Source organism: Sus scrofa, chromosome 12 (genome assembly GCF_000003025.6).
Source record: "Sus scrofa isolate TJ Tabasco breed Duroc chromosome 12, Sscrofa11.1, whole genome shotgun sequence".
In the NCBI taxonomy this organism is placed as follows: Eukaryota; Metazoa; Chordata; class Mammalia; order Artiodactyla; family Suidae; genus Sus; species Sus scrofa.
This window is the reverse complement of record NC_010454.4, coordinates 20,277,417-20,295,595: the sequence shown is the minus strand read 5'-3', so window position 1 is coordinate 20,295,595 and position 18,179 is coordinate 20,277,417. Positions and strand designations below refer to the sequence as shown.

The window sequence follows — 18,179 nt, the reverse complement described above, 5'->3', positions numbered from 1 at the left end:
AGTCAAATTTGGGTTTCAGATAAAGAATGAATAATTTTTTTACTGCAAATATTTCCCAAATGTGCATGGGACATACTCATACTAAAAACTAGGCATCCTATGCTTTAGCTGCCCTCCCTCAAAGCCCAGTTCTTTTTTTTTTTTTTTTTTTTTTTTTTTTAATGTCTTTTTGCCTTTTCTAGGGCTGCTCCCACGGCATATGGAGGTTCCCAGGCTAGGAGTGTAATCGGAGCTGTAGCTGCCGGCCTGCTCCAGAGCCACAAAGCAACGCGGGATCCGAGCACCATCTGCAATCTACACCACAGCTCATGGCAACACTGGATCCTGAACTCACTGAGCGAGGCCAGGGATCAAACCCACAACCTCATGGTTCCTAGTCGGATTCATTAACCACTGAGCCACACGGGAACTCCAAAGCCCACTTCTTTGAGTCTCCAGTTCCTCCTGTACATTGTGATTCTCCCTCTCTGTTTTGGGTCCAGCGGCTCTAGAAGCTCTAGACCCTCTCCTCAGAGAAACACCTCCCCACAGTATGTACACACTCAATTTTACCAGTTTAGGGGCTCACAAACTCACTGACACTACCTCTGGGAACCCCTAGGCAACATCTGTGGTGTTGATGATCTCCAGCTCAGACGGGGATTTGACTTTCTTTTTCCGTCCACTTCTCCAAACCTGAAGAAAACCAAAATCTGAACCCTAGAAACCACCTCTTCCCCAATTTTTTTTTTCTGTCTTTTTAGGGCCATACCTGCAGCATATGGAAGTTCCCAGGGTAGGGGTCAAATTGGAGCTATAGCTGCTGGCCTACACCACAGCCACAGGAACGCCAGATCTGAGCTGTCCGCAACCTACACTGCAGCTCATGGCAATGCTGGATCCTTAACCCACTAAACAGGGCCAGGAATCAAATGTGCATCTTCATGGATACTAGTCGGGTTCATTACCGCTGAGCCATGAGGGGAACTCCTTCCCCACTCTTCCTATCTTTGTTTTTTCTACTGGCTTGGTTACAGCTAAGCCTGCTCAAAGATTCTGCCATTTGTCATTCTAAATCACAGAGGGGAACTGGGAGGCAGGTGAGGGCGAATTGTGGCTGGGACTTACTCTTCCCTCAAAAGCTCCTTTAGAAGAATCTGTCCTCATTGCTCTCTCTGGCCTGGCCCCTCCTGCTGCTTCCCCCTCCCCGCCCAGCTGTTGTTTACCAGCAAGCCAGGAGTAAGCGCGGCTGCCTGCGTGGCTCAGACTGCTGGCCAGGGACCACTCTCAGCTTATCAGCACACGCTCTCCCCAGCACACTTCCTCAGCCACTTAGTGGGAGGGGACATCTGTGCTGCCAGCTTGTGGTGACTCACTTTTTCTTGCCCTCTTGGCTTCCTTCCTTTTCTCTTCTCTGTCTCCTGAGCCCCAGGCTTGAGGGAGCAGTTACCACCCCACCTTGACTCCAGCCCACATGGGGAGCCTGCTGCCTCCCCCCTGGGTGGGTGGGGAGCAGTCAAGGATCCAGAGCAGAACTGTCAGAGCAGGAGCCAGGCACGACATGATGCCAGGAGGGCCACCAGGGCTGGGGCCCCACCTCCAGAGTAAGCTGAAGTAGCTGGGAGTCATGGTTAGTTGCCAGAAGGATTTCTTCTTCCTCAGGATCACCTGTGGCCTTCAAGGGACAGCATCTTCCATGTCCTCGTGAATGACCCAAGGAAGGGAGGAGTAGCGAGAGAGCAGGTTCAGAATCAGATGAGCCAAGTTGGAATTCCAACTCTGCAGGCACTGGCTGGGTGACCCTGAGGAAAGCATTTACCTCTCCGAACCTCACTTTCTCTCATGTGAAAAGCAAGGAAAATGTTCACGTGACAAGGTGGCTGTGATTAAATGTGAAATAATGCACAGACCAAGCAACCGTCACGGTGCGCCCTCGTGCGCGTGCAGATGGTGGCTGCCCTGTGGAGAAGCCTCTGGCCGTGGGCCCTGTAAAGATCTGCTTTCAGTCTGTTAGAAGGGAGACCCCATGGGGCGGCATGTGCTACCACCTGAATGCCTCTCAGATGTGGTTGGCAGGGAATGTGCTTGTCAAGCATACCGTCCTTGCAAGGGGTGGGGGGGATGTTAGTGGAAATATCGGGTGGAAGAGAAAAGACAGTAAAAACTCCTTTGTACAACTTTCAGAATCCTATCATTGGAGGCCTGTTTGAAGCATCTTCCCCACCACGGAAAAAAAGAATGAATGACAGAGTTCCCTGGTAGTACAGCGAGTTAAAGACCCAGCGTTGTCACTGCTGTGGCTCGGGTCGTAGCTGGGGCCTGGGTTCTGTCTCTGGCCCCAGAACTTCCAAATGCCTTGGGTGCTGCCAAAAAAAAAAAAAAAAAAAAAAAAAGGAGTGAATGAAATTGGTGCTTGTGTGCCCCCTCCTGGCCGAGTGTGGATGTGCCTCGAGGATTCCTGGGTCCTCTCAGTCCGGCAGGACTGCAGGGATTCCTCTGAGGGGTGGGAACAGCTGAGCCTCCTGAAAATGGCTGCAGGGACATTGCTGTGATTTTTCCTGGCGTCCAGCCTGGCGTCTTCATACCTGTCACTTTATCCCAAGTGTTCAGCTTGGGTTTCTTGATGCTGATGCAAGGGCTGCCCCATTATACAAGTTCTGAATCTCTTCTTGGGGACAAGAAGAAAAACATCTGATTTGATAACGAGGATAAACCACAAGTCTGAGGTTCAGATTGGGTCATGAGGAGGTGGGTGACCTATTTGAAAACAGCAGTGAGCAGGTTCATGCACCAGCCTGCTAATGCTGTCTCCTCCTGAGTTACGTCAGTCTTTTCGTCCCACTGCCCGTGTGCAGTGGCCTGCTTGCCTTCCATAGTGAGATGTCTTTTCCTGCTCATAAAAGGCAAAGGCAGGGCTATGATTGTGGTTGTAACTGTGGACACTGGACCAGGGTTCACAGACAGACTGTTGCCCCGTGGCCTCTCTTCACAGGAGCTTCAGCCGCCTTACCCAGCAGATTGCAGTTGCACATGCACAGACTGGTGGCTAAAGGGACAGACTTGGGAACCAGTTTGTTGTAAGGAATGCAGTGGCACCACAGCAGGACACCGCAGGGTGGCTGAGGGAGTGGCTGCTCAGGAGGATGAGAGCACCTGAACTGTAGCCCCAGGCTGACCTTATCGCCCTGGCACGTGGGCCATCAGCCAGCTGTGTGTCCCAGGCCTGGCACTGCTCAGAGAGGGACAGAAAAGGTAGCTGGCATCTTTCTGCAACTGCGTCTCCTCGGTCACACCCCCACAGGAAAGGGAAGAGGTCCAGACTTTACCCCTTCATTCATGCAAGAAAAAGTTTCTGTCACATAGCGGGAGCGCTCTCTCCAAGGACTCCCAGTTAGTCCTTCTGGGCCCCTGGGTGGCCTTTGTCAAGTGTTGGAACTGGAAGGGGTGACGGCTGACTGCCTGAGGGCTCTCACATCTTTTGAGTCCTGAGACGGATTTTAGTGGCCTGGGGTGTGGCAGGGCACTGGAGGCGCACCAGGAAGAGCCCCTCAGGAAGGAAGAACTTGCAGGGCAGCCCCCGGGGCCCTACTTTCTCAGGAAGCACACGTTTCCCTGGCTGGGAGGGGAAAGAGGGTGGGGAGACCAGCAGGGCCCATGCTTTCCAGCTTTGTGTTGGGAGCCGGTGAGCACGGCTGAGAGGGGCGGTGGAGTCAGGCTGGTGAAGGCCCCCCTAAGTCCCTAACCTCGAGCAGCGGCTGGTGGGAGAAGTGGTGTCAGGGGCTTTATCAGAGGCTATCTGTCCCCTGATACAGATGAGGCAGGCAGGGGCTCTGCCGAGAGAAGAGTGGGCATCCGAAAATATCTAAAGCTTGTCTATTCACCATTGTTTGGAGTTAGACTTGTTTGTGTGATTAACCAGCTAGGTCAGAGTTCCAGATCCCTCAGTGACCTGAAGGTAATTGCCCACTATCTGGCTGTAAATTTCATGAAATGACATACCATTGTCATATTCAAACACAGCCTACCCAACATGAAGAATTGTCTTTTTTTTTTTTTTTTTGTCTTTTTGCCTTTTTTTCTGGGGCCACTCCCGCAGCATATGGAGGTCCCCAGGCTAGGGTTCTAATCGGAGCTGTAGCCAACTGCCTATGCCAGAGCCACAGCAACGCTGGATCCGAGCTGCGTTTGCAACCTACACCACAGCTCATGGCAACATGGGATCCTTAACCCACTAAGCAAGGCCAGGGATCGAACCTTCAACCTCATGGTTCTTAGATTTGTTAACCACTGAGCCACGACGGGAACTCCAAGAAGAATTGAGTCTTAGCAGCAGTGGGCACGAAGCAGGAACCCAGCACCTTCCCCCCGCTCCCCCCCTTCCCCCCACCAGGAGGCCTCCATAGCTGGAAGGTCTTCTTGGGGTGTTGGGATGTGAAGCTGAATCCTGTGACTGACTTCAGTTTGAAGTGCCCCCTCCTGATCCCATTTCTTGGGTGCAGCGGTGGCCGAGGCACCAATAGGGATCCTCCTCTGGGAGGCTTTGGCACCTGAGCCCAGCCCCTGGAATGTGAAGCTGGGGAGCAGCCTGCCTGTTGGTGTGCCCACACAGAAAACTCTGTCTACCGAGGCTCCCTAGGGGCGGAGCTAGCAGCCCTGGGGTCAGGGGCCTCGGAGCCTCCTCCCCCGCTTGGCTCATTCCTCCCTGGGCTTGGAAGGAGGATGCCCGTCTGAAGCTCAAGGCTGAGTGAGGGGCACGAAGGTGGACAGTGTCTTGGAGCCCTGCCCGCAGCCGACCCTGGGCCCCAGCTCAGCCTGCTCTTACAGGGATCGGGGGCCCCCAGGGTCACACAGCACTGAGTGGAAACTATTCTTCAGGGCAGCTCTCCTTGGCTTTTTTATCCTCTGAATCATGCATTTTTCTGCCCATATTTGGTGGTGGTTTGCTTGCTGGGCAACTGTCCAGGGCGAGCTCGCAGCCTGACTCTGCTTACAGGCGTGTCCTCCTCTTCCTGCCCCCTCAGAGTCGGAAGGGCCCAGGAGACCATCAGGGATGGATGTGGAGTGGCGGGGAAGGGAGTTAAAGCTGTTTTTCCTTTCAGTCCCCAAGAGGAGAATTCTTTCTCAGATGTTTTTGTAGTTGGAAAATATTTTTGCCGTTGCTTTGAGAAGACTTCCGCTCCTAACTTCCCCCTTTCCTGGGAATTTCCTCCCCAAGCCTCCACTGTTCGCTGGCAAGCCTCCCTTCTCCTTCCTCCCCCAAGAAGAGAAACAAGAAAACAGTGGCGCCTGCCAGGGCTCCTTGCAGCCACTCGGGGGCTTCCCTTGGAGGTCTGCTGGGGGCCTGCCCAGGAGGGGACACCTCCCCCCCCCCCCCCCCCGCCGTTGTAGTTAGAGACTCAGGCCGTCTACCGAGAACGCGGCATAAACACACCCTCGCAGAGCAGGCACTGAGACCAGGCTTGTGCCTTGGTGTCCTGCGCTCTCACAGAGGGCAGGCCCTGGGTGTCCTACGCTGGAGGTTGCGGGGCCGTGGGAAGCAGGGGGCAGTGGGGAGCTTGGGGTCGGGCCTTTTTCTGGCCCAGCTGCATAGTCCCAAAGGTGTCTGTGGAATGATGACTCTCCTCTTCCCTTTCTCCAGGGTGGAGTTCCAGAACAAATTCTACAGCGGGACCGGTTTCAAATTCCTACCCTTCTCCTTCGAGCACATTCGGGAAGGGAAGTTTGACGAGTGACCCTTCAGGGGGGCTGTGTGCCCGGCTGCCCTCCCGCTCCCTCCGCAGTGATTAGCTGTTCTCCACTTGCCTGTTAGTTGTGACCCCTGGGTGTTGGCATCTGTGCCATCTGGCCCATTTCCCCCAGCCACCTGTGAGTCGTTTAGATAGATCCAGCCCTCCCTGGGGCTCCCCGCCACCCCCAGCTTTGTGTGTGGTAGTGTAGTGATTTTCTAGAGAGAAGCTGGGCTCTGGCCATCACCCACACCCCCTGGGCGCCAGCCTTGCCCTCTGGGCCTCAGGCCAGCCCTTCCTCTGCCCCCTGCTGGCGAGCCAGTTCGGGCATTCAGAGAGGAGCCGGAGCGCCTTCACCACCCACACCCAGACTCTGAGCCCCCTGCTCCTACTGGTTGGGGGCGGGGGTGCTCTTTAACACTCCCCCCTCTTGGGTTAGCAGGGGTGGGTCCAGGAAGGTGGTATTTCTGTCCTCTGCCCACCCCCACTCCCACCCCGTCTTCAGTGTGCATGTTAATCAGGAATTCAGCTGGACCCACTGTACCAGCATGCATGGCTCCTCCCTAGAAGCCCCAAGGGTCCCCACATACCCCACACCTTCACCTTCCTGCCTCACCCTAAACTCACACCCTCTCCCCCTCCCTCCCAGAACCCCCATTTAGCACTGGGCACAGCATACGCAGCTGGGAGTGGCCCGGAACAGAGGTCCTGGCTGGCCTGTTTGGTTGGCTGTGTCTCGGGCCAGGCCTGAGCCCGACCGCAAGCATACTCTAGGCAGAGGGTTCAAGTTGATGCTCTTTCCTGGTGCAGACCTGGAGACCTTTCCCCACCCCTAATCATGAGTCTTGAGTGCAGCACTCTAGTCATCCGGTGGGGGAGTCTGCCCTCCAGCGCTCTCACTCCCCCACCCACCCCCGACCCCAAGTCAGGTGAGTGGGTCCTGGGCCAGGAAGGTCCGTATCATTTACTGTTTGCTGAGTGGAAGCAGCTAGCAGGGCTGCCAGTGTGTGTGGCTGTGAAAGCTGCGTGGCCCTGCCCTGCGGGCTGGTGGGGAGCACCCCCAGGAGGCCACCTCCCTGTCACCCCCACACCAGGATGTGGATCTTGGGGCCTTTCGATCATGTGTTGGTGCAGCACTGGCTGCTTCAGCTAAATTGAGCCCCACTCCTTCAATAGTTGAGAGAAGCCCCTAAATTGGTCGGCCCTGACCATCCCACCCCGCCCCCTGCTTGTCTGAGGGAGCGGCTCAGAGCTGCTCACTGGACTCTCCCAGGCTGGGCCGCCCACCCCGGCCTCACCGCGCGCCAGCCAGTGTGACCTGACCCAGCCCTTGTGCAGAGCCCCCTCCTGTCTGGCCCCTGTGGTTTACATGATCTTTGCTCTGTTTACAGCAGGGTTTGAAGCAGGGTTCTTTGTCCGGAATCCTGCCCAAGGCCCTTCTGTTCAGACATTCCTGTGCTGAATAAAGTGTGTTTGACTCTATCAGGGAGGCTGCCTGTCTGCATGCCCAGAGCCCCCATGTCGCTCAGGGCTCAGCCCTCTTGAGCCCACCTAGTATCTTAATGCCAGCATTTCTGCTTTTTTCCCTGATCAAAGGCCACAGCTGCGGTGGCCCTGGCCAGGCAGTTAGTTTGTGAAATTCTCACCTTATCTCAAGTTTCCCAGGCGCCTCTCCACTCCCTGAGCCAAAGCAGTTTGCATACACTACCCTTGGTGGGGAGGGGACTGGGGGACCCGTCTCCCTGCCAGTGCCTCACACGCAAAAACCCCTGGCGGACGACTGCGGGGGAGGGGGGCATCTGGGAATCTGCCCACCCTCCTCTCCCTCTTCTGCAAGTGTGCTCTCCAGGGCTCAGCAGCCTGGCTATTTTGAGCCCTGGTGCCTTTGGCCTTGGTGTAAGTGGAGGCTCAGCGTGGGGTTGGTTCCTCAGGGCAGCTGGAGGATTCGAGATGCTGAGGCAGGCAGCCTGAGAGCCAATGGGCTGTCCAGGCAGGTGGGCTGGCCTAGCGGGTGCCTTCTCCCTCCTCACTGCCATGTAAGGTGTCCACATTCTTTCTCGGCCCTCCCCCTCCATTCCTCCCTCCAGGGCAGGGGCTGCACCGGAATGTGAAGCAGGCTGACAGCGGCTGCTCCAGGAGGGCCAGGGACACCCTGTTCATTCCATGCTTCTCACAGCCTCCTCCCTGCCAGGCCACCTGCCCCAGAATAGGCCTGTGGGCGGCAGCCAGCACTCACTCCTCAAATGAGAAGTTTAGGAATTCCCCTGTACAGTGCTTTTAAAGTATCTGGCGTTGTCACTGCAGCAACCCAGGTCGCTGCGGTGGCACAGATTCAGCCCTTGGTGGTGGAACTTCCATATCGTGTAGGCAAGGCCAAAAAAAAAAAAGTTCATGGAGTTCCTGTCGTGGCTGGGTGGTTAGTGGACCCGACTGGTATCCATGAGGATGAATGTTCGATCTCCAGCCTTGCTCAGTGGGTCAAGGATCCGGCATTGCTGTGAGCTGTGGTGTGGGTCGAAGATTCAGCTTGGATCCCTCGTTGCTTGGCTGTGGTGTAGGCCAGCAGCTGCAGCTCCAGTTCGACCCCTAGTCTGGGAACTTCTATAATAACAAGGGTGTGGCCCTAAAAAGACAAAAGTTAAAAGTGAACATTCAGGTAAATGAGCTCTTTTAGCCTCTGCTCTGTTACTGACTCAAAAGGTGGGGGGCATGCTGGCTGCAGCGGGAGCCCTGCAGTCCCCTTGCTTGCCTGCTCTGGGTTCTCTGGGGTCTCACCAGCAGGAGCATGGGTGGTCATCCTAGAGCCCCAGCCCCTCGGAGCCCCTGTCTGCATGTGTTCTCACTCCCTCAGCCTGCAGGAGTCAGATTTGCCATAGAAAATGATAACCTCTACTTTTTTTTTTTTTTTTTTTTTTGTCTTTTTGTCTTTTTGCCTCTTTAGGGCCGTACCCGCAGCACATGGAGGTTCCCAGGCTAGGGGTCGAATCAGAGCTGTAGCCACTGGCCTACACCCAGCCACAGCAATGCAGGATCTCAACCCACAGAGTGAAGCCAGGGATCGAATCCATGTCCTCATCGATGCTACTCGGGTTCGTTAACTGCTGAGCCACAACAGGAACTCCTATAGCCTCTACTTTTTTCTTTCTTTTTTCTTTCTTTTTTTTTTTTTTTTTTTTTGTCTTTTTGCCTTTTCTAGGGCCACTCCCTCGGCATATGGAGGTTCCCAGGCTAGGGGTCTAATCAGAGCTGCTGGCCTACGCCAGAGCCACAGCAACGCGGAATCTGAGCCACATCTGCAACCTACACCACAGCTCATGGCAACGCCGGATCCTTAACCCACTGAGCAAGGCCAGGTATCAAACCTGCAACCATATTTTTTTTTTCCGCAAAAAAAAAAAAAAAAACCTGCAACCTCATGGTTCCTAGTCAGACTCATTAACCACTGCCATGACAGGAACTCCTATAACCTCTACTTTTTTCTTTTGTATTTTGATAAACACTGAAGAAGCTGGAGCTGCTCAATTTTATCTTGGGGAAAAACCTCAGAAATGGTTTATTTGGTGTCCTGGAATCTCTTACTGCTTTCAATATATGGTTAGTAATATTAGAAAAATGGGGGGCCATGGAGTTCTCTTGTGGTGCAGCAGGTTAAGGGTCATTGCTGTGGCTTGGATTTGATCCCTGGTCCTGGAACTTTAGGATGCTGCAAGTGCAGCAAAAAAAAAAGGGGGGATACTCAGAATCAACAGAATCAATGGAATAGAACTGAGAGTTCAGAGGCAAACCCTAACGTTTATAGTCAAACTGATTTTCCACATAGGAGCCAAGATAACTGAGTGGGGAAAGAGCAGTCTTTTTTTTTTTTCAAATGGCCACACCTGCATCCCCAGGCCAGGTCAGGGATTGAATCCGAGCCGCAGCTGCTGCAACACTAGATCTTTTAACCCACTGCATTGGGCCAAGGATCAAACCCTGTCCTCTGCAGCTATCTGAGCCACAGCAGTTGAATTCTTAACCCAGTGCGCTATAGTGGGAGTTCCAGAAGTCTTTTCCACAGATGGTGCTGGTACAACAGGGTATCCACGTGTGAACGAATAAATTTGGACTTTGACCCGCTATATACAAAAATGAACTCAAAATGGGTCATAGACCTAAATGTAAGAGAGATCTTAAAGGAAATCATAGGAGTACATCTTTCTGACCCTGCGTTAGGCAATGGTTTTTAGATATGATGTCAGAAGCACACGTGATTAAAAAAGATAAAAGATAAGTTGGATTTCCACAAAACTAAAAACTGCTCTTGGGAATTCCCGTTGTGGCACAGCAGAAACAAATCTAACTAGGAACCATGAGATTGCAGGTTCAATCCCTGGTCTCGCTTGGTTAAGGATCCGGCGTTGTTGTGAGCTGTGGTCTAGGTCACAGATGTGGCTCAGATCTGGCATTGCTGTGGCTGTGGTGTAGGCCGGCAGCTGTAGCTTTGATTGGATCCCTAGCCTGGGAACCTCCACGTGGCCCTAAAAAGCAAAAAAAGAAAAAACAAAACTGTGCTTTGAAAGACAGATTCAAGACAGCTCTTTTTTTTTTTTTTTTTTTTTTTTCCGTCTTTTTGTCTTTTCTAGGACCACACCTGCAGCATGTGGAGGTTCCCAGGCTAGGAGTCCAATCAGAGCTGTAGCCGCCGGCCTACACCACAGCTCACAGCAACGCCAGATCCTTAACCCACTGAGCAAGGCCAGGGATTGAACCCAAAAACTCATGGTTCCTAATTGGATTCGTTAACCACTGAGCCATGACGGGAACTCCTCAAGACAACTCTTAACACTGGAAGAAAATACTTGTAAATCATATCTAATAAGGGGCTTGTATCTGGGATATATAAAGAACTTTTATAATAAAAACAGTAATAAAAACAATTTTTGAAAGGGCAAAAGGATTTGAATAGTCATTTCTCCAAAGAAAACATGAATAAGCCCATGAAAAGATAGTGTCATTAGTCATTAGGAAAATGCAAATCAAAACCGCAAGGAGGAGTTCCCGTCGTGGCGCAGTGGTTAACGAACCCGACTAGTAGCCATGAGGTTTCGGGTTCAATCCCTGGCCTTGCTCAGTGGGTTAACGATCCGACGTTGCCGTGAGCTGTGGTGTAGGTCGCAGACGCGGCTTGGATCCCGCATTGCTGTGGCTCTGGTGTAGGTCAGTGGCTACAGCTCTGATTGGACCCCTAGCCTGGGAACCTCCATATGCTGCAGGAGCAGCCCAAGAAATGGCAAAAAGACAAAAAAAAAAAAAAAAAAAAAAACCGCAAGGAGACACCACATCACACCAACTAAAAAGACTATTCAGAAAAAGACAATTACAAGTGTTGGCAAGGATGTGGAGAAATTGGAACTGCTGGTGAGAGTGTAAAATGGTGCAGCTGCTTTGGAAAGAGACCTGGCAGTTCCTCAAAAAGTTAAACATAGGGTCAACTCATGACCCAGAAATTTGATTTCCAGGTATCTACTCAAGAAAAACAGAAAAATGTGCACACAGATTTGTGCATGAGCATTTATAGTGGCGTTATTCATAATAGCCCCAGAAGGAAACCAAATATTTATCAGCTGATGAATGAATAAGCAAAAAGCAATATATCCATATAGGGGATATTATTCTCTCTCTCTCTCTTTTTTTTTTTTTTTTTTTTTTTTTTTTTTTGCTTTTTAGGGCCACACCTGCAACATATGCGGGTTCCCAGGCTAGGGGTTGAATCAGAATTACAGATGCCAGCCTATGACACAGCCACAGCAACGCAGGATCTGACCCATGTCTGTGACCTACACCACAGCTCATGGAAACTCTGGATCCTTAACTCACTGAGTGAGGCCAGGGATAGAACCCGCAATCTCATGGTTACTAGTCAGATTTGTTTCTGCTGCACCACAACAGGAACTCCTCCCTCCCCCTTTTTTTGGATATTATTCTTCAGTAAAAAGGAATGATAGGAGTTCTGTTGTGGTTCAGTAGGTTAAAGACCCAATGTTTCTGTGAGGATGCAGTTTTGATCCCTGGCCTCACTCAGTGAGTTAAGGATCTGGCATTGCTGCAATCTGCAACAGAGGTCGCAGATGCGGCTTGGGTCTGGTGTTGTCATGGCTGTGGTATAGACCACAACTGCAGCTTCGCTTCAACCCCTAGCCTGGGAACTTCCATATGCCGCAAGTACAGCCATAAAAAGAAAATTTAAAAAAAGGATGATGTACTGATAGATGCTACAACATGAATGGAACTCAGAAACACCATGCTAAGATGTTAGACACAGGACCACATAATGTATGATTCCGTTTATGTGAAATATCTACAATGGGCAAATCTATAGAGACAGAATGTAGTTGGGTTTTTGCTTAGGACCTGCTGCTAGATGGTGCTGGGGACTGGATGATGAAATGCAAAATTAGATTATGGTGATGGTTGCACAACTCTATGGATATACTTAAAACTACTGAGTTGTACGCTTTAAATTGGTACACTTTCTGGTAAGATTAATGAAATGGGGCGGGGGAGGGAGGCCTAGGACTTCCCCAGGAAGAAATTCCTCCCTGGCCTGGCTGGAAAGACCTGGGCCAGTGGGTCATTAGCTAAGCGGAGCTCCCAGGATCTAAGTGGCCTGGGGCTGCTTCCAGCCCAACCAGCTGAAGATGGGACCGACTAGGAACTGAGCCAGCAAGGGTGTGGGAAGTCCTGGGAGCCCTGGGGTGAGGGGTGAGGAACAGGATGGCTCCACTGCTCCTGTTTTTAAGGGACATGGCCTTTACTCTGATCCCCTTCTTGTAGAATTCCTGGACCCCGATATCTGCTAAGTGAGTCTCTGCCCTGCCCAGTGAGTGCTTCTCATCTTGAAGTCCTAGAACCAGATTGGAGAGGGTGGCTTGCTCAGTGCTATAAAGATGGGGGAGGAGTTCCTTCAGTGGTGCAACGGGATGGGTGGATCTTGGGAGCATTAGGATGCAGGTTCGATCCCTGGCCCAGCACAGTGGGGTTAAGGATCCGGCATTGCCAAAGCTTCAGCTTAGGACCTGATCCCTGGCCTGGGAACTCCATATGCCACAGGGCAGCCAGAAAAGAGAAAAGGTGGTGGGGGGGAACAGTTCCATCACCACCTTCAGGACACCCCCTCTCCCTCTCCCTCTCTCCCTCTCACTGGGGATCTGGGAGAGGCTGCACCCCTTTCGCCCCAGGAGCCCTGGTTGGAAAGGGCACTGAAGGTCCCTCAGACCTGAGATGACCGCTCCAGCCTACCTGAGGTGAGGCCCAGGCATGGGCTGCTCCCTGGTGGCCAGACAGGGAAGGACTCAATCCTCCTCACAGGTAAACTGGGTGGGATCCTAGTGGAGCTGTGACAAGCAGTCAGCTGGATTGGCGACACAGAGGGACAAGTGATCTGGAGGTATTCTGGGATGCAGAGGCAGAGGGTCAGCTGGCAGGAATGAAAGAGGAAATGAGATAGGAGCAGAAAGCCTGGCCAACTTATTTCACACACACCAATGGAAAAAAAATAATTAAATGTGTCACATGGTAAAAAGATCAAATAGTACAAAAGGCCCAAAAGTGGAGTTCCCACTATGGCACAGTGGGTTAAGGATCCAGCATTGCTGAAGCTGTGATGTAGATCACAGATGTGGCTCAGATTCAGTCCCTGACTCCAGAACTTCCACATGTCACAGAGACAGCCAAAAAAGGAAAGGCCCAAGAGTAAGTCTTCCACTTCGGGCTCCCAGTACCCCACCAGAGGCAAGCACTATTTTTATATAGCCTTTTTTTTTTTTTTTTTTTTTTTTGTCTTTTTAGGGTCGTACCCACAACATATGGAAATTCCCAGGCTAGGGGTTGAATCGGAGCTGCAGCTGCCAGCCTACACCACAGCCACAGCAACTCGGGATCTGAGCTGCGTCAGCGACCTACACCACAGCTCACGGTAATGCCAGATCCACGACCCATGGAGTGAGGCCAGGGATGAAACTCGAATCCTTGTGGATACCAGTCAGATTCGTTTCCGCTGTGCCACAGTGGGAACTCCCAGATGCTTGATGGTTCATCCCATCTACGCACCTTAATTTCTTCAACCAGCCGCCTATCATCCTCAGAGCTCCCAGCTTGATGGAGAAGATGAGAAAGACAGTGTGACACACCCAGAATAAGCAATGACCCTTCTGCTCCATTCATGAGCTCAGGCTGTGAAATGTGCTACCAATGCCCCCCAACCTGCTGCTCCTGCTAGCAACTGTCCACCATTCTGGATGGACCCAGACCCCACAGAGAGGGACCCTGAGCCTGACAGTGGAACTGCAGCCCAATTCCCCTGACCCATGTGTTCCCTAAGATCCAAAGTGCTTCCAAAACAGGTCCTGGGAGGAGAGTCTGACAAACCCCACCTGGAGCAAGGGGTGTTTGAAGAGGGGTGTTTGAGGAAGTGGAGAGGGGCCGGGGGGCTATAGGCTATAGCTCCATGAGGGCCCAACTCTCTGGGCAGGTCTTGGAGCTGCTCCTGGGAAAGGCTGAGAACCTTTTGCTATTAGCAACTGAGTGGAACAGGGGCTGCACCTTCCGCACTAGCTGCTTGCTGAGCTGGGAACAAGGCAGTGGGGTACTGCGCAGCTTGAATATGCAGCTAGGGGCAGGGGAGCAGAGAGGCAGGGCAAGTTCAGTGGACTCACATGTTCCCTTTCAGTCCAGGCTCTGGATTTTCTGGATTGGCAACCCTGACCCTCTCCCTGTCTCTAAGCAGCTGTACTTGGGCCTGACAATCTGGAAAAATTTACACCTGCCTCCAAAAGGACTCAGAATCCTTTTAGAAATTACAGTCTTGGAATCCCTTGGTGGTTCAGTGGGTTAAGGATTTAGTGTTGTCACTTCTGCAATGCAGGTTCAATCCCTGGCCCTGGAAATTCCGTATGCTTCAGGTGCAACCAAAAAAAGAAAGAAAGGAAGGAAGGAAGGAAGAAAGAAAGAAAATGTAGTCTTTCTAAGGGCCCAACACTCCTAGCCCCTATACAGCCCCAGTCAACCTCTCCCCACCGGGAGGCAGCCTAAAAACTTGCATTTCTTAGGGGATAGTGGCAAGAACACTGATCTGTGAGTGTTCTGGATCTAGTCCCAGACCTGCTGTTCTACTGGCCATTGATCTTCTCAGAGTCACTTCCTTTCTCTGACCCTCAGTTTCCCAATATGTATTGATTTTTTTTTTCATCAGCACCTGAGGCATATGAAAGTTCCCAGGCCAGCTGCCGCATTGTCAGATCCTTGACCCCTGTGTCAGGCCAGGGAGCCTTCAGGTACGGCCACAGAGACAAGATGGATCATTAACCCACTACGCCACAGTGGGAACTCCTCCAGTATGTAAAATGAAGATAATTTCCGTCCTGTTCAGCAGCTGCTACCCCTTAAGGATCAAATGAGAACCCTTCACACACCCACCAGGCCCTGCCCCATGGCCAGTCCAGGCTCACATGGCTCATCCATCCTCCAACTTCCTGATCTTTTAGTTCCTCAAATTTGCCCAGCTCTTTCCTTACCCTTCCTGCGTCTCCACAAATGCATTTCTTCTATGTGGAGTGCACTTCCCCTCTCTCTTCTCCTAGTCAATCCCAGTTTTATTCAGATTAAACATCACCTCCTTTCCCAAGCTTTTGTCTGGGTACCCTGCACAGCATCACAACTACAGTGGATCCTTGCCCACACGGGTTTGAACGGCCCACATCTACTTATACACGATTTTTTCCCCCATAAGTACCTGCTACAGTACTACATAATCCGAGGTTGGTTGAATTCGCAGATGTGGAACAGTGGATACAGGAGGGCTGACTGTAAAGTTATATTTTGACTGCCAGGGGGTCATTGTTCCTAATACCAGCGCAAGGTTCAATAGTCAACTGGATAACATAAATATTTATTTATATAAGTACTTGGTTTCTAGGTCTCCTCGGTAGAAGGGTGGCAGTGCCTAGTACAAAATCAACTCCAAATATTTATTAGATAAGATGGAGGAAGGAAAGTGATTTGCATGTGAAAGCGCGTTGTGCTTGAAGGCGCTAGAGGACTGAGAGTCACATCCGGCCCTGATCTTTTGAAGTCACTGGGGTCACGCGCTCTTGCACCACGTGTGGTCAGAAAACACGCTCACGAACTGGCGAGGGACCCGGAAGCTGGTCTCCCAGCCGCCAGCGGGTACTTTGCCTTAGGTTCCACGTGACCTGAGGACCGCAGCTGATTGGACGGGGTCTCGTTCGTCCCGAGTTCCCACTGGTTCCCGCCGCCTGGCTGAGACCACTGGACCATGGAGGCGGTAGTGGTGGCCGCGGCTCTGGGGCTCTTGCTCCTGGCAGCTGCGGGGAGCTCGGCCGGGGATGAGGCCCGGGAGGCGGCGGCCGTGCGGGAGTTGCTGGCCCGGCTGCTGGGGCCTGGGCCGGCAGCCTCCTTTTCGGTGTCGGTGGAGCGCGCCCTGGCGGCCGAGTCCGGCCTGGACACCTACCGCCTGAGCGGCGGTGGCCCCGGGGCTCAGGTGCGGGTGATCGGCTCCACAGGCGTGGCCGCCGCCGCGGGGCTGCACCGCTACCTGCGTGACTTCTGCGGTTGTCACGTGGCCTGGTCCGGCTCTCAGCTGCGCTTGCCGCAGCCGCTGCCCGCGGTGCCGGAGGAGCTGACAGAGGCCACGCCTAACAGGTACAGCAGCCTTCCCGCAGCTCCCCAGCAGCAGCTTGCAGCCTCCAGACCCCAGCACCAGGGCGCCAGCCAGAGCCAAAGTCCCCGCCTCGCCCCGTCCCTGCGCCAGGCAGCTGGGAAGCTCTGGCCTTTTGGTTGCAGGACTCTGGCTTCAGACCGCAGCTCTGATCCTAAAAGCTGTGTATCCTTGAGCAAGTCACTTAACCTCTCTGAGCCTCTGTCGGCTCATCTGAAAAATGGGCAAAATGGAAGTAATAACATCTCCCGTGCAGTTTCGTTTTGGTTGTGAGGATTTGCACTGTGGTGGGTGTAGAATTTGTTGTGCATAATTGGTGATAAGTAAATGCCATTCTTTTCCTACCCCACTCTCTCTTCCAAGATGTTTTGTGAGGAATGACACCTGGCCTCTGACGGGCCTCTGTTCTAACGCTTGCCCCACTGCACAGAGGTGATGTGTTCACACAGCTGTCTCCCCATTAAACTGTGGGGAGAAGGACCACCCTTTAAGGACAGGGGCCAGCTTTGCCATATGGCCCTTATACACTGTACACAGAGTAGGAATGAAAACGCAATGTGCTTTCCTAACTATCTGGGAGGTTAGAGGGCCCTGGAGGAGTTTTGGGCATATATGGGTAGGCACCTCAGAAGCTCAAGCATCCCAATTCTAGCTCTGCCTGGGATGGACCCGGGAGCGAAGCAGTTGAGAAGTCCTGTCTGGAGCCACTCCCCGCTGGGCTAGATCTGGGGTGCCCTGGGGGATGGTTCCAGGGCCAGGTTGCCCTCCATGCTCTTCCTGGGTGGTGGACCTTCAGGGGTGGGGGACATCCTCTCTTTGCCCCCATGGACACGGCCCAGCTCATGCCACTGCCTGCAGGTACCGCTATTACCAGAACGTGTGCACACAGAGTTACTCCTTCGTGTGGTGGGACTGGGCCCGCTGGGAGCAGGAGATTGACTGGATGGCGCTGAACGGCATCAACCTGGCACTGGCCTGGAGCGGCCAGGAAGCCATCTGGCAGCGGGTGCGTGCCCACCACATCCCAGGTGTCCCTGCCTCCCCAGCATCAGCGCAGTATCTGGCCCCGAGAACAAGGGCTCCAGAAGTGTTGGTGGCATGGATAATGGCTCCAGCCTCCCAGAAACCAAGGCTTCCACGGTTGAGGCAAACACATAGAAGTGCTTACTGAGCACTGGACCCCAGAACCCCACTGTAAAAACTCGAAGAAGCCAGCCTCCCCTCTCTTCCCACCCCCACGTCAGTCAGTCAGCTGCTTCTGTGGATTCTGTCTCATTAGCAGCTCTGAATCGGCCCTGTCCTCTCCATCCTTATCACGGCCCCGGTTCAGGCTCTCATCCCCTCCCCCTGGACCCCCACCTGAGCCTCTGAACAGTGTCAACCAAAAAATGATGCAGAAGACTGCAAATAAGAAGAGTTTATTTGGAGGTCTTTACTAACCACAATTTGGGAGACACAGGCTCAGGTAACCCTGAAAGGGTGTTCTGAGAAAGAGAAAGAGGGGTGTGTGTGTGGTTTTTTTTTTTTTTTTTTTTTTTGCCATGAGCTTGTTCAAAGTTGCCTGGTGAGAGTTGGGACTGACTCTGGCGTAAGCTGGAAAATATTTGTTTGCAAGGAATCACGAGTTGTTTCAGGGTTTGGGGTCCGATAAGTAGATAGCTATCACGAGTTCTTAGAGGGTAAGGGTCTGATAAGCATCTTGAGTTTCTAGTAGGCTCTTTGGATAATTCAACCAGGTCAAAGGGTCAGATTCCAACCAA

General features: G+C 52.6%; 1 protein-coding gene across 8 annotated transcripts in view; it reads left to right on the top strand.

Moving 5' to 3' along the window:
* The window catches only part of ATP6V0A1 (ATPase H+ transporting V0 subunit a1), a 55,734-nt gene extending 48,547 nt beyond the window's left edge, over positions 1-7,187 (top strand). For 4 of the 8 annotated variants that reach the window (XM_005668802.3, XM_013980945.2, XM_003482977.4 and 1 more), the window contains one exon: positions 5,618-7,187. In XM_005668802.3, the coding sequence (XP_005668859.1) occupies positions 5,618-5,711 (94 nt within the window). In that variant the 3' untranslated portion in view covers positions 5,712-7,187. Of the gene's footprint in view, positions 1-2,163; positions 2,346-2,971; positions 3,232-5,617 lie in introns of those variants that run through there. The other 4 variants (XR_001299859.2, XR_001299858.2, XM_021066982.1 and 1 more) reach the window with 4 other exon arrangements.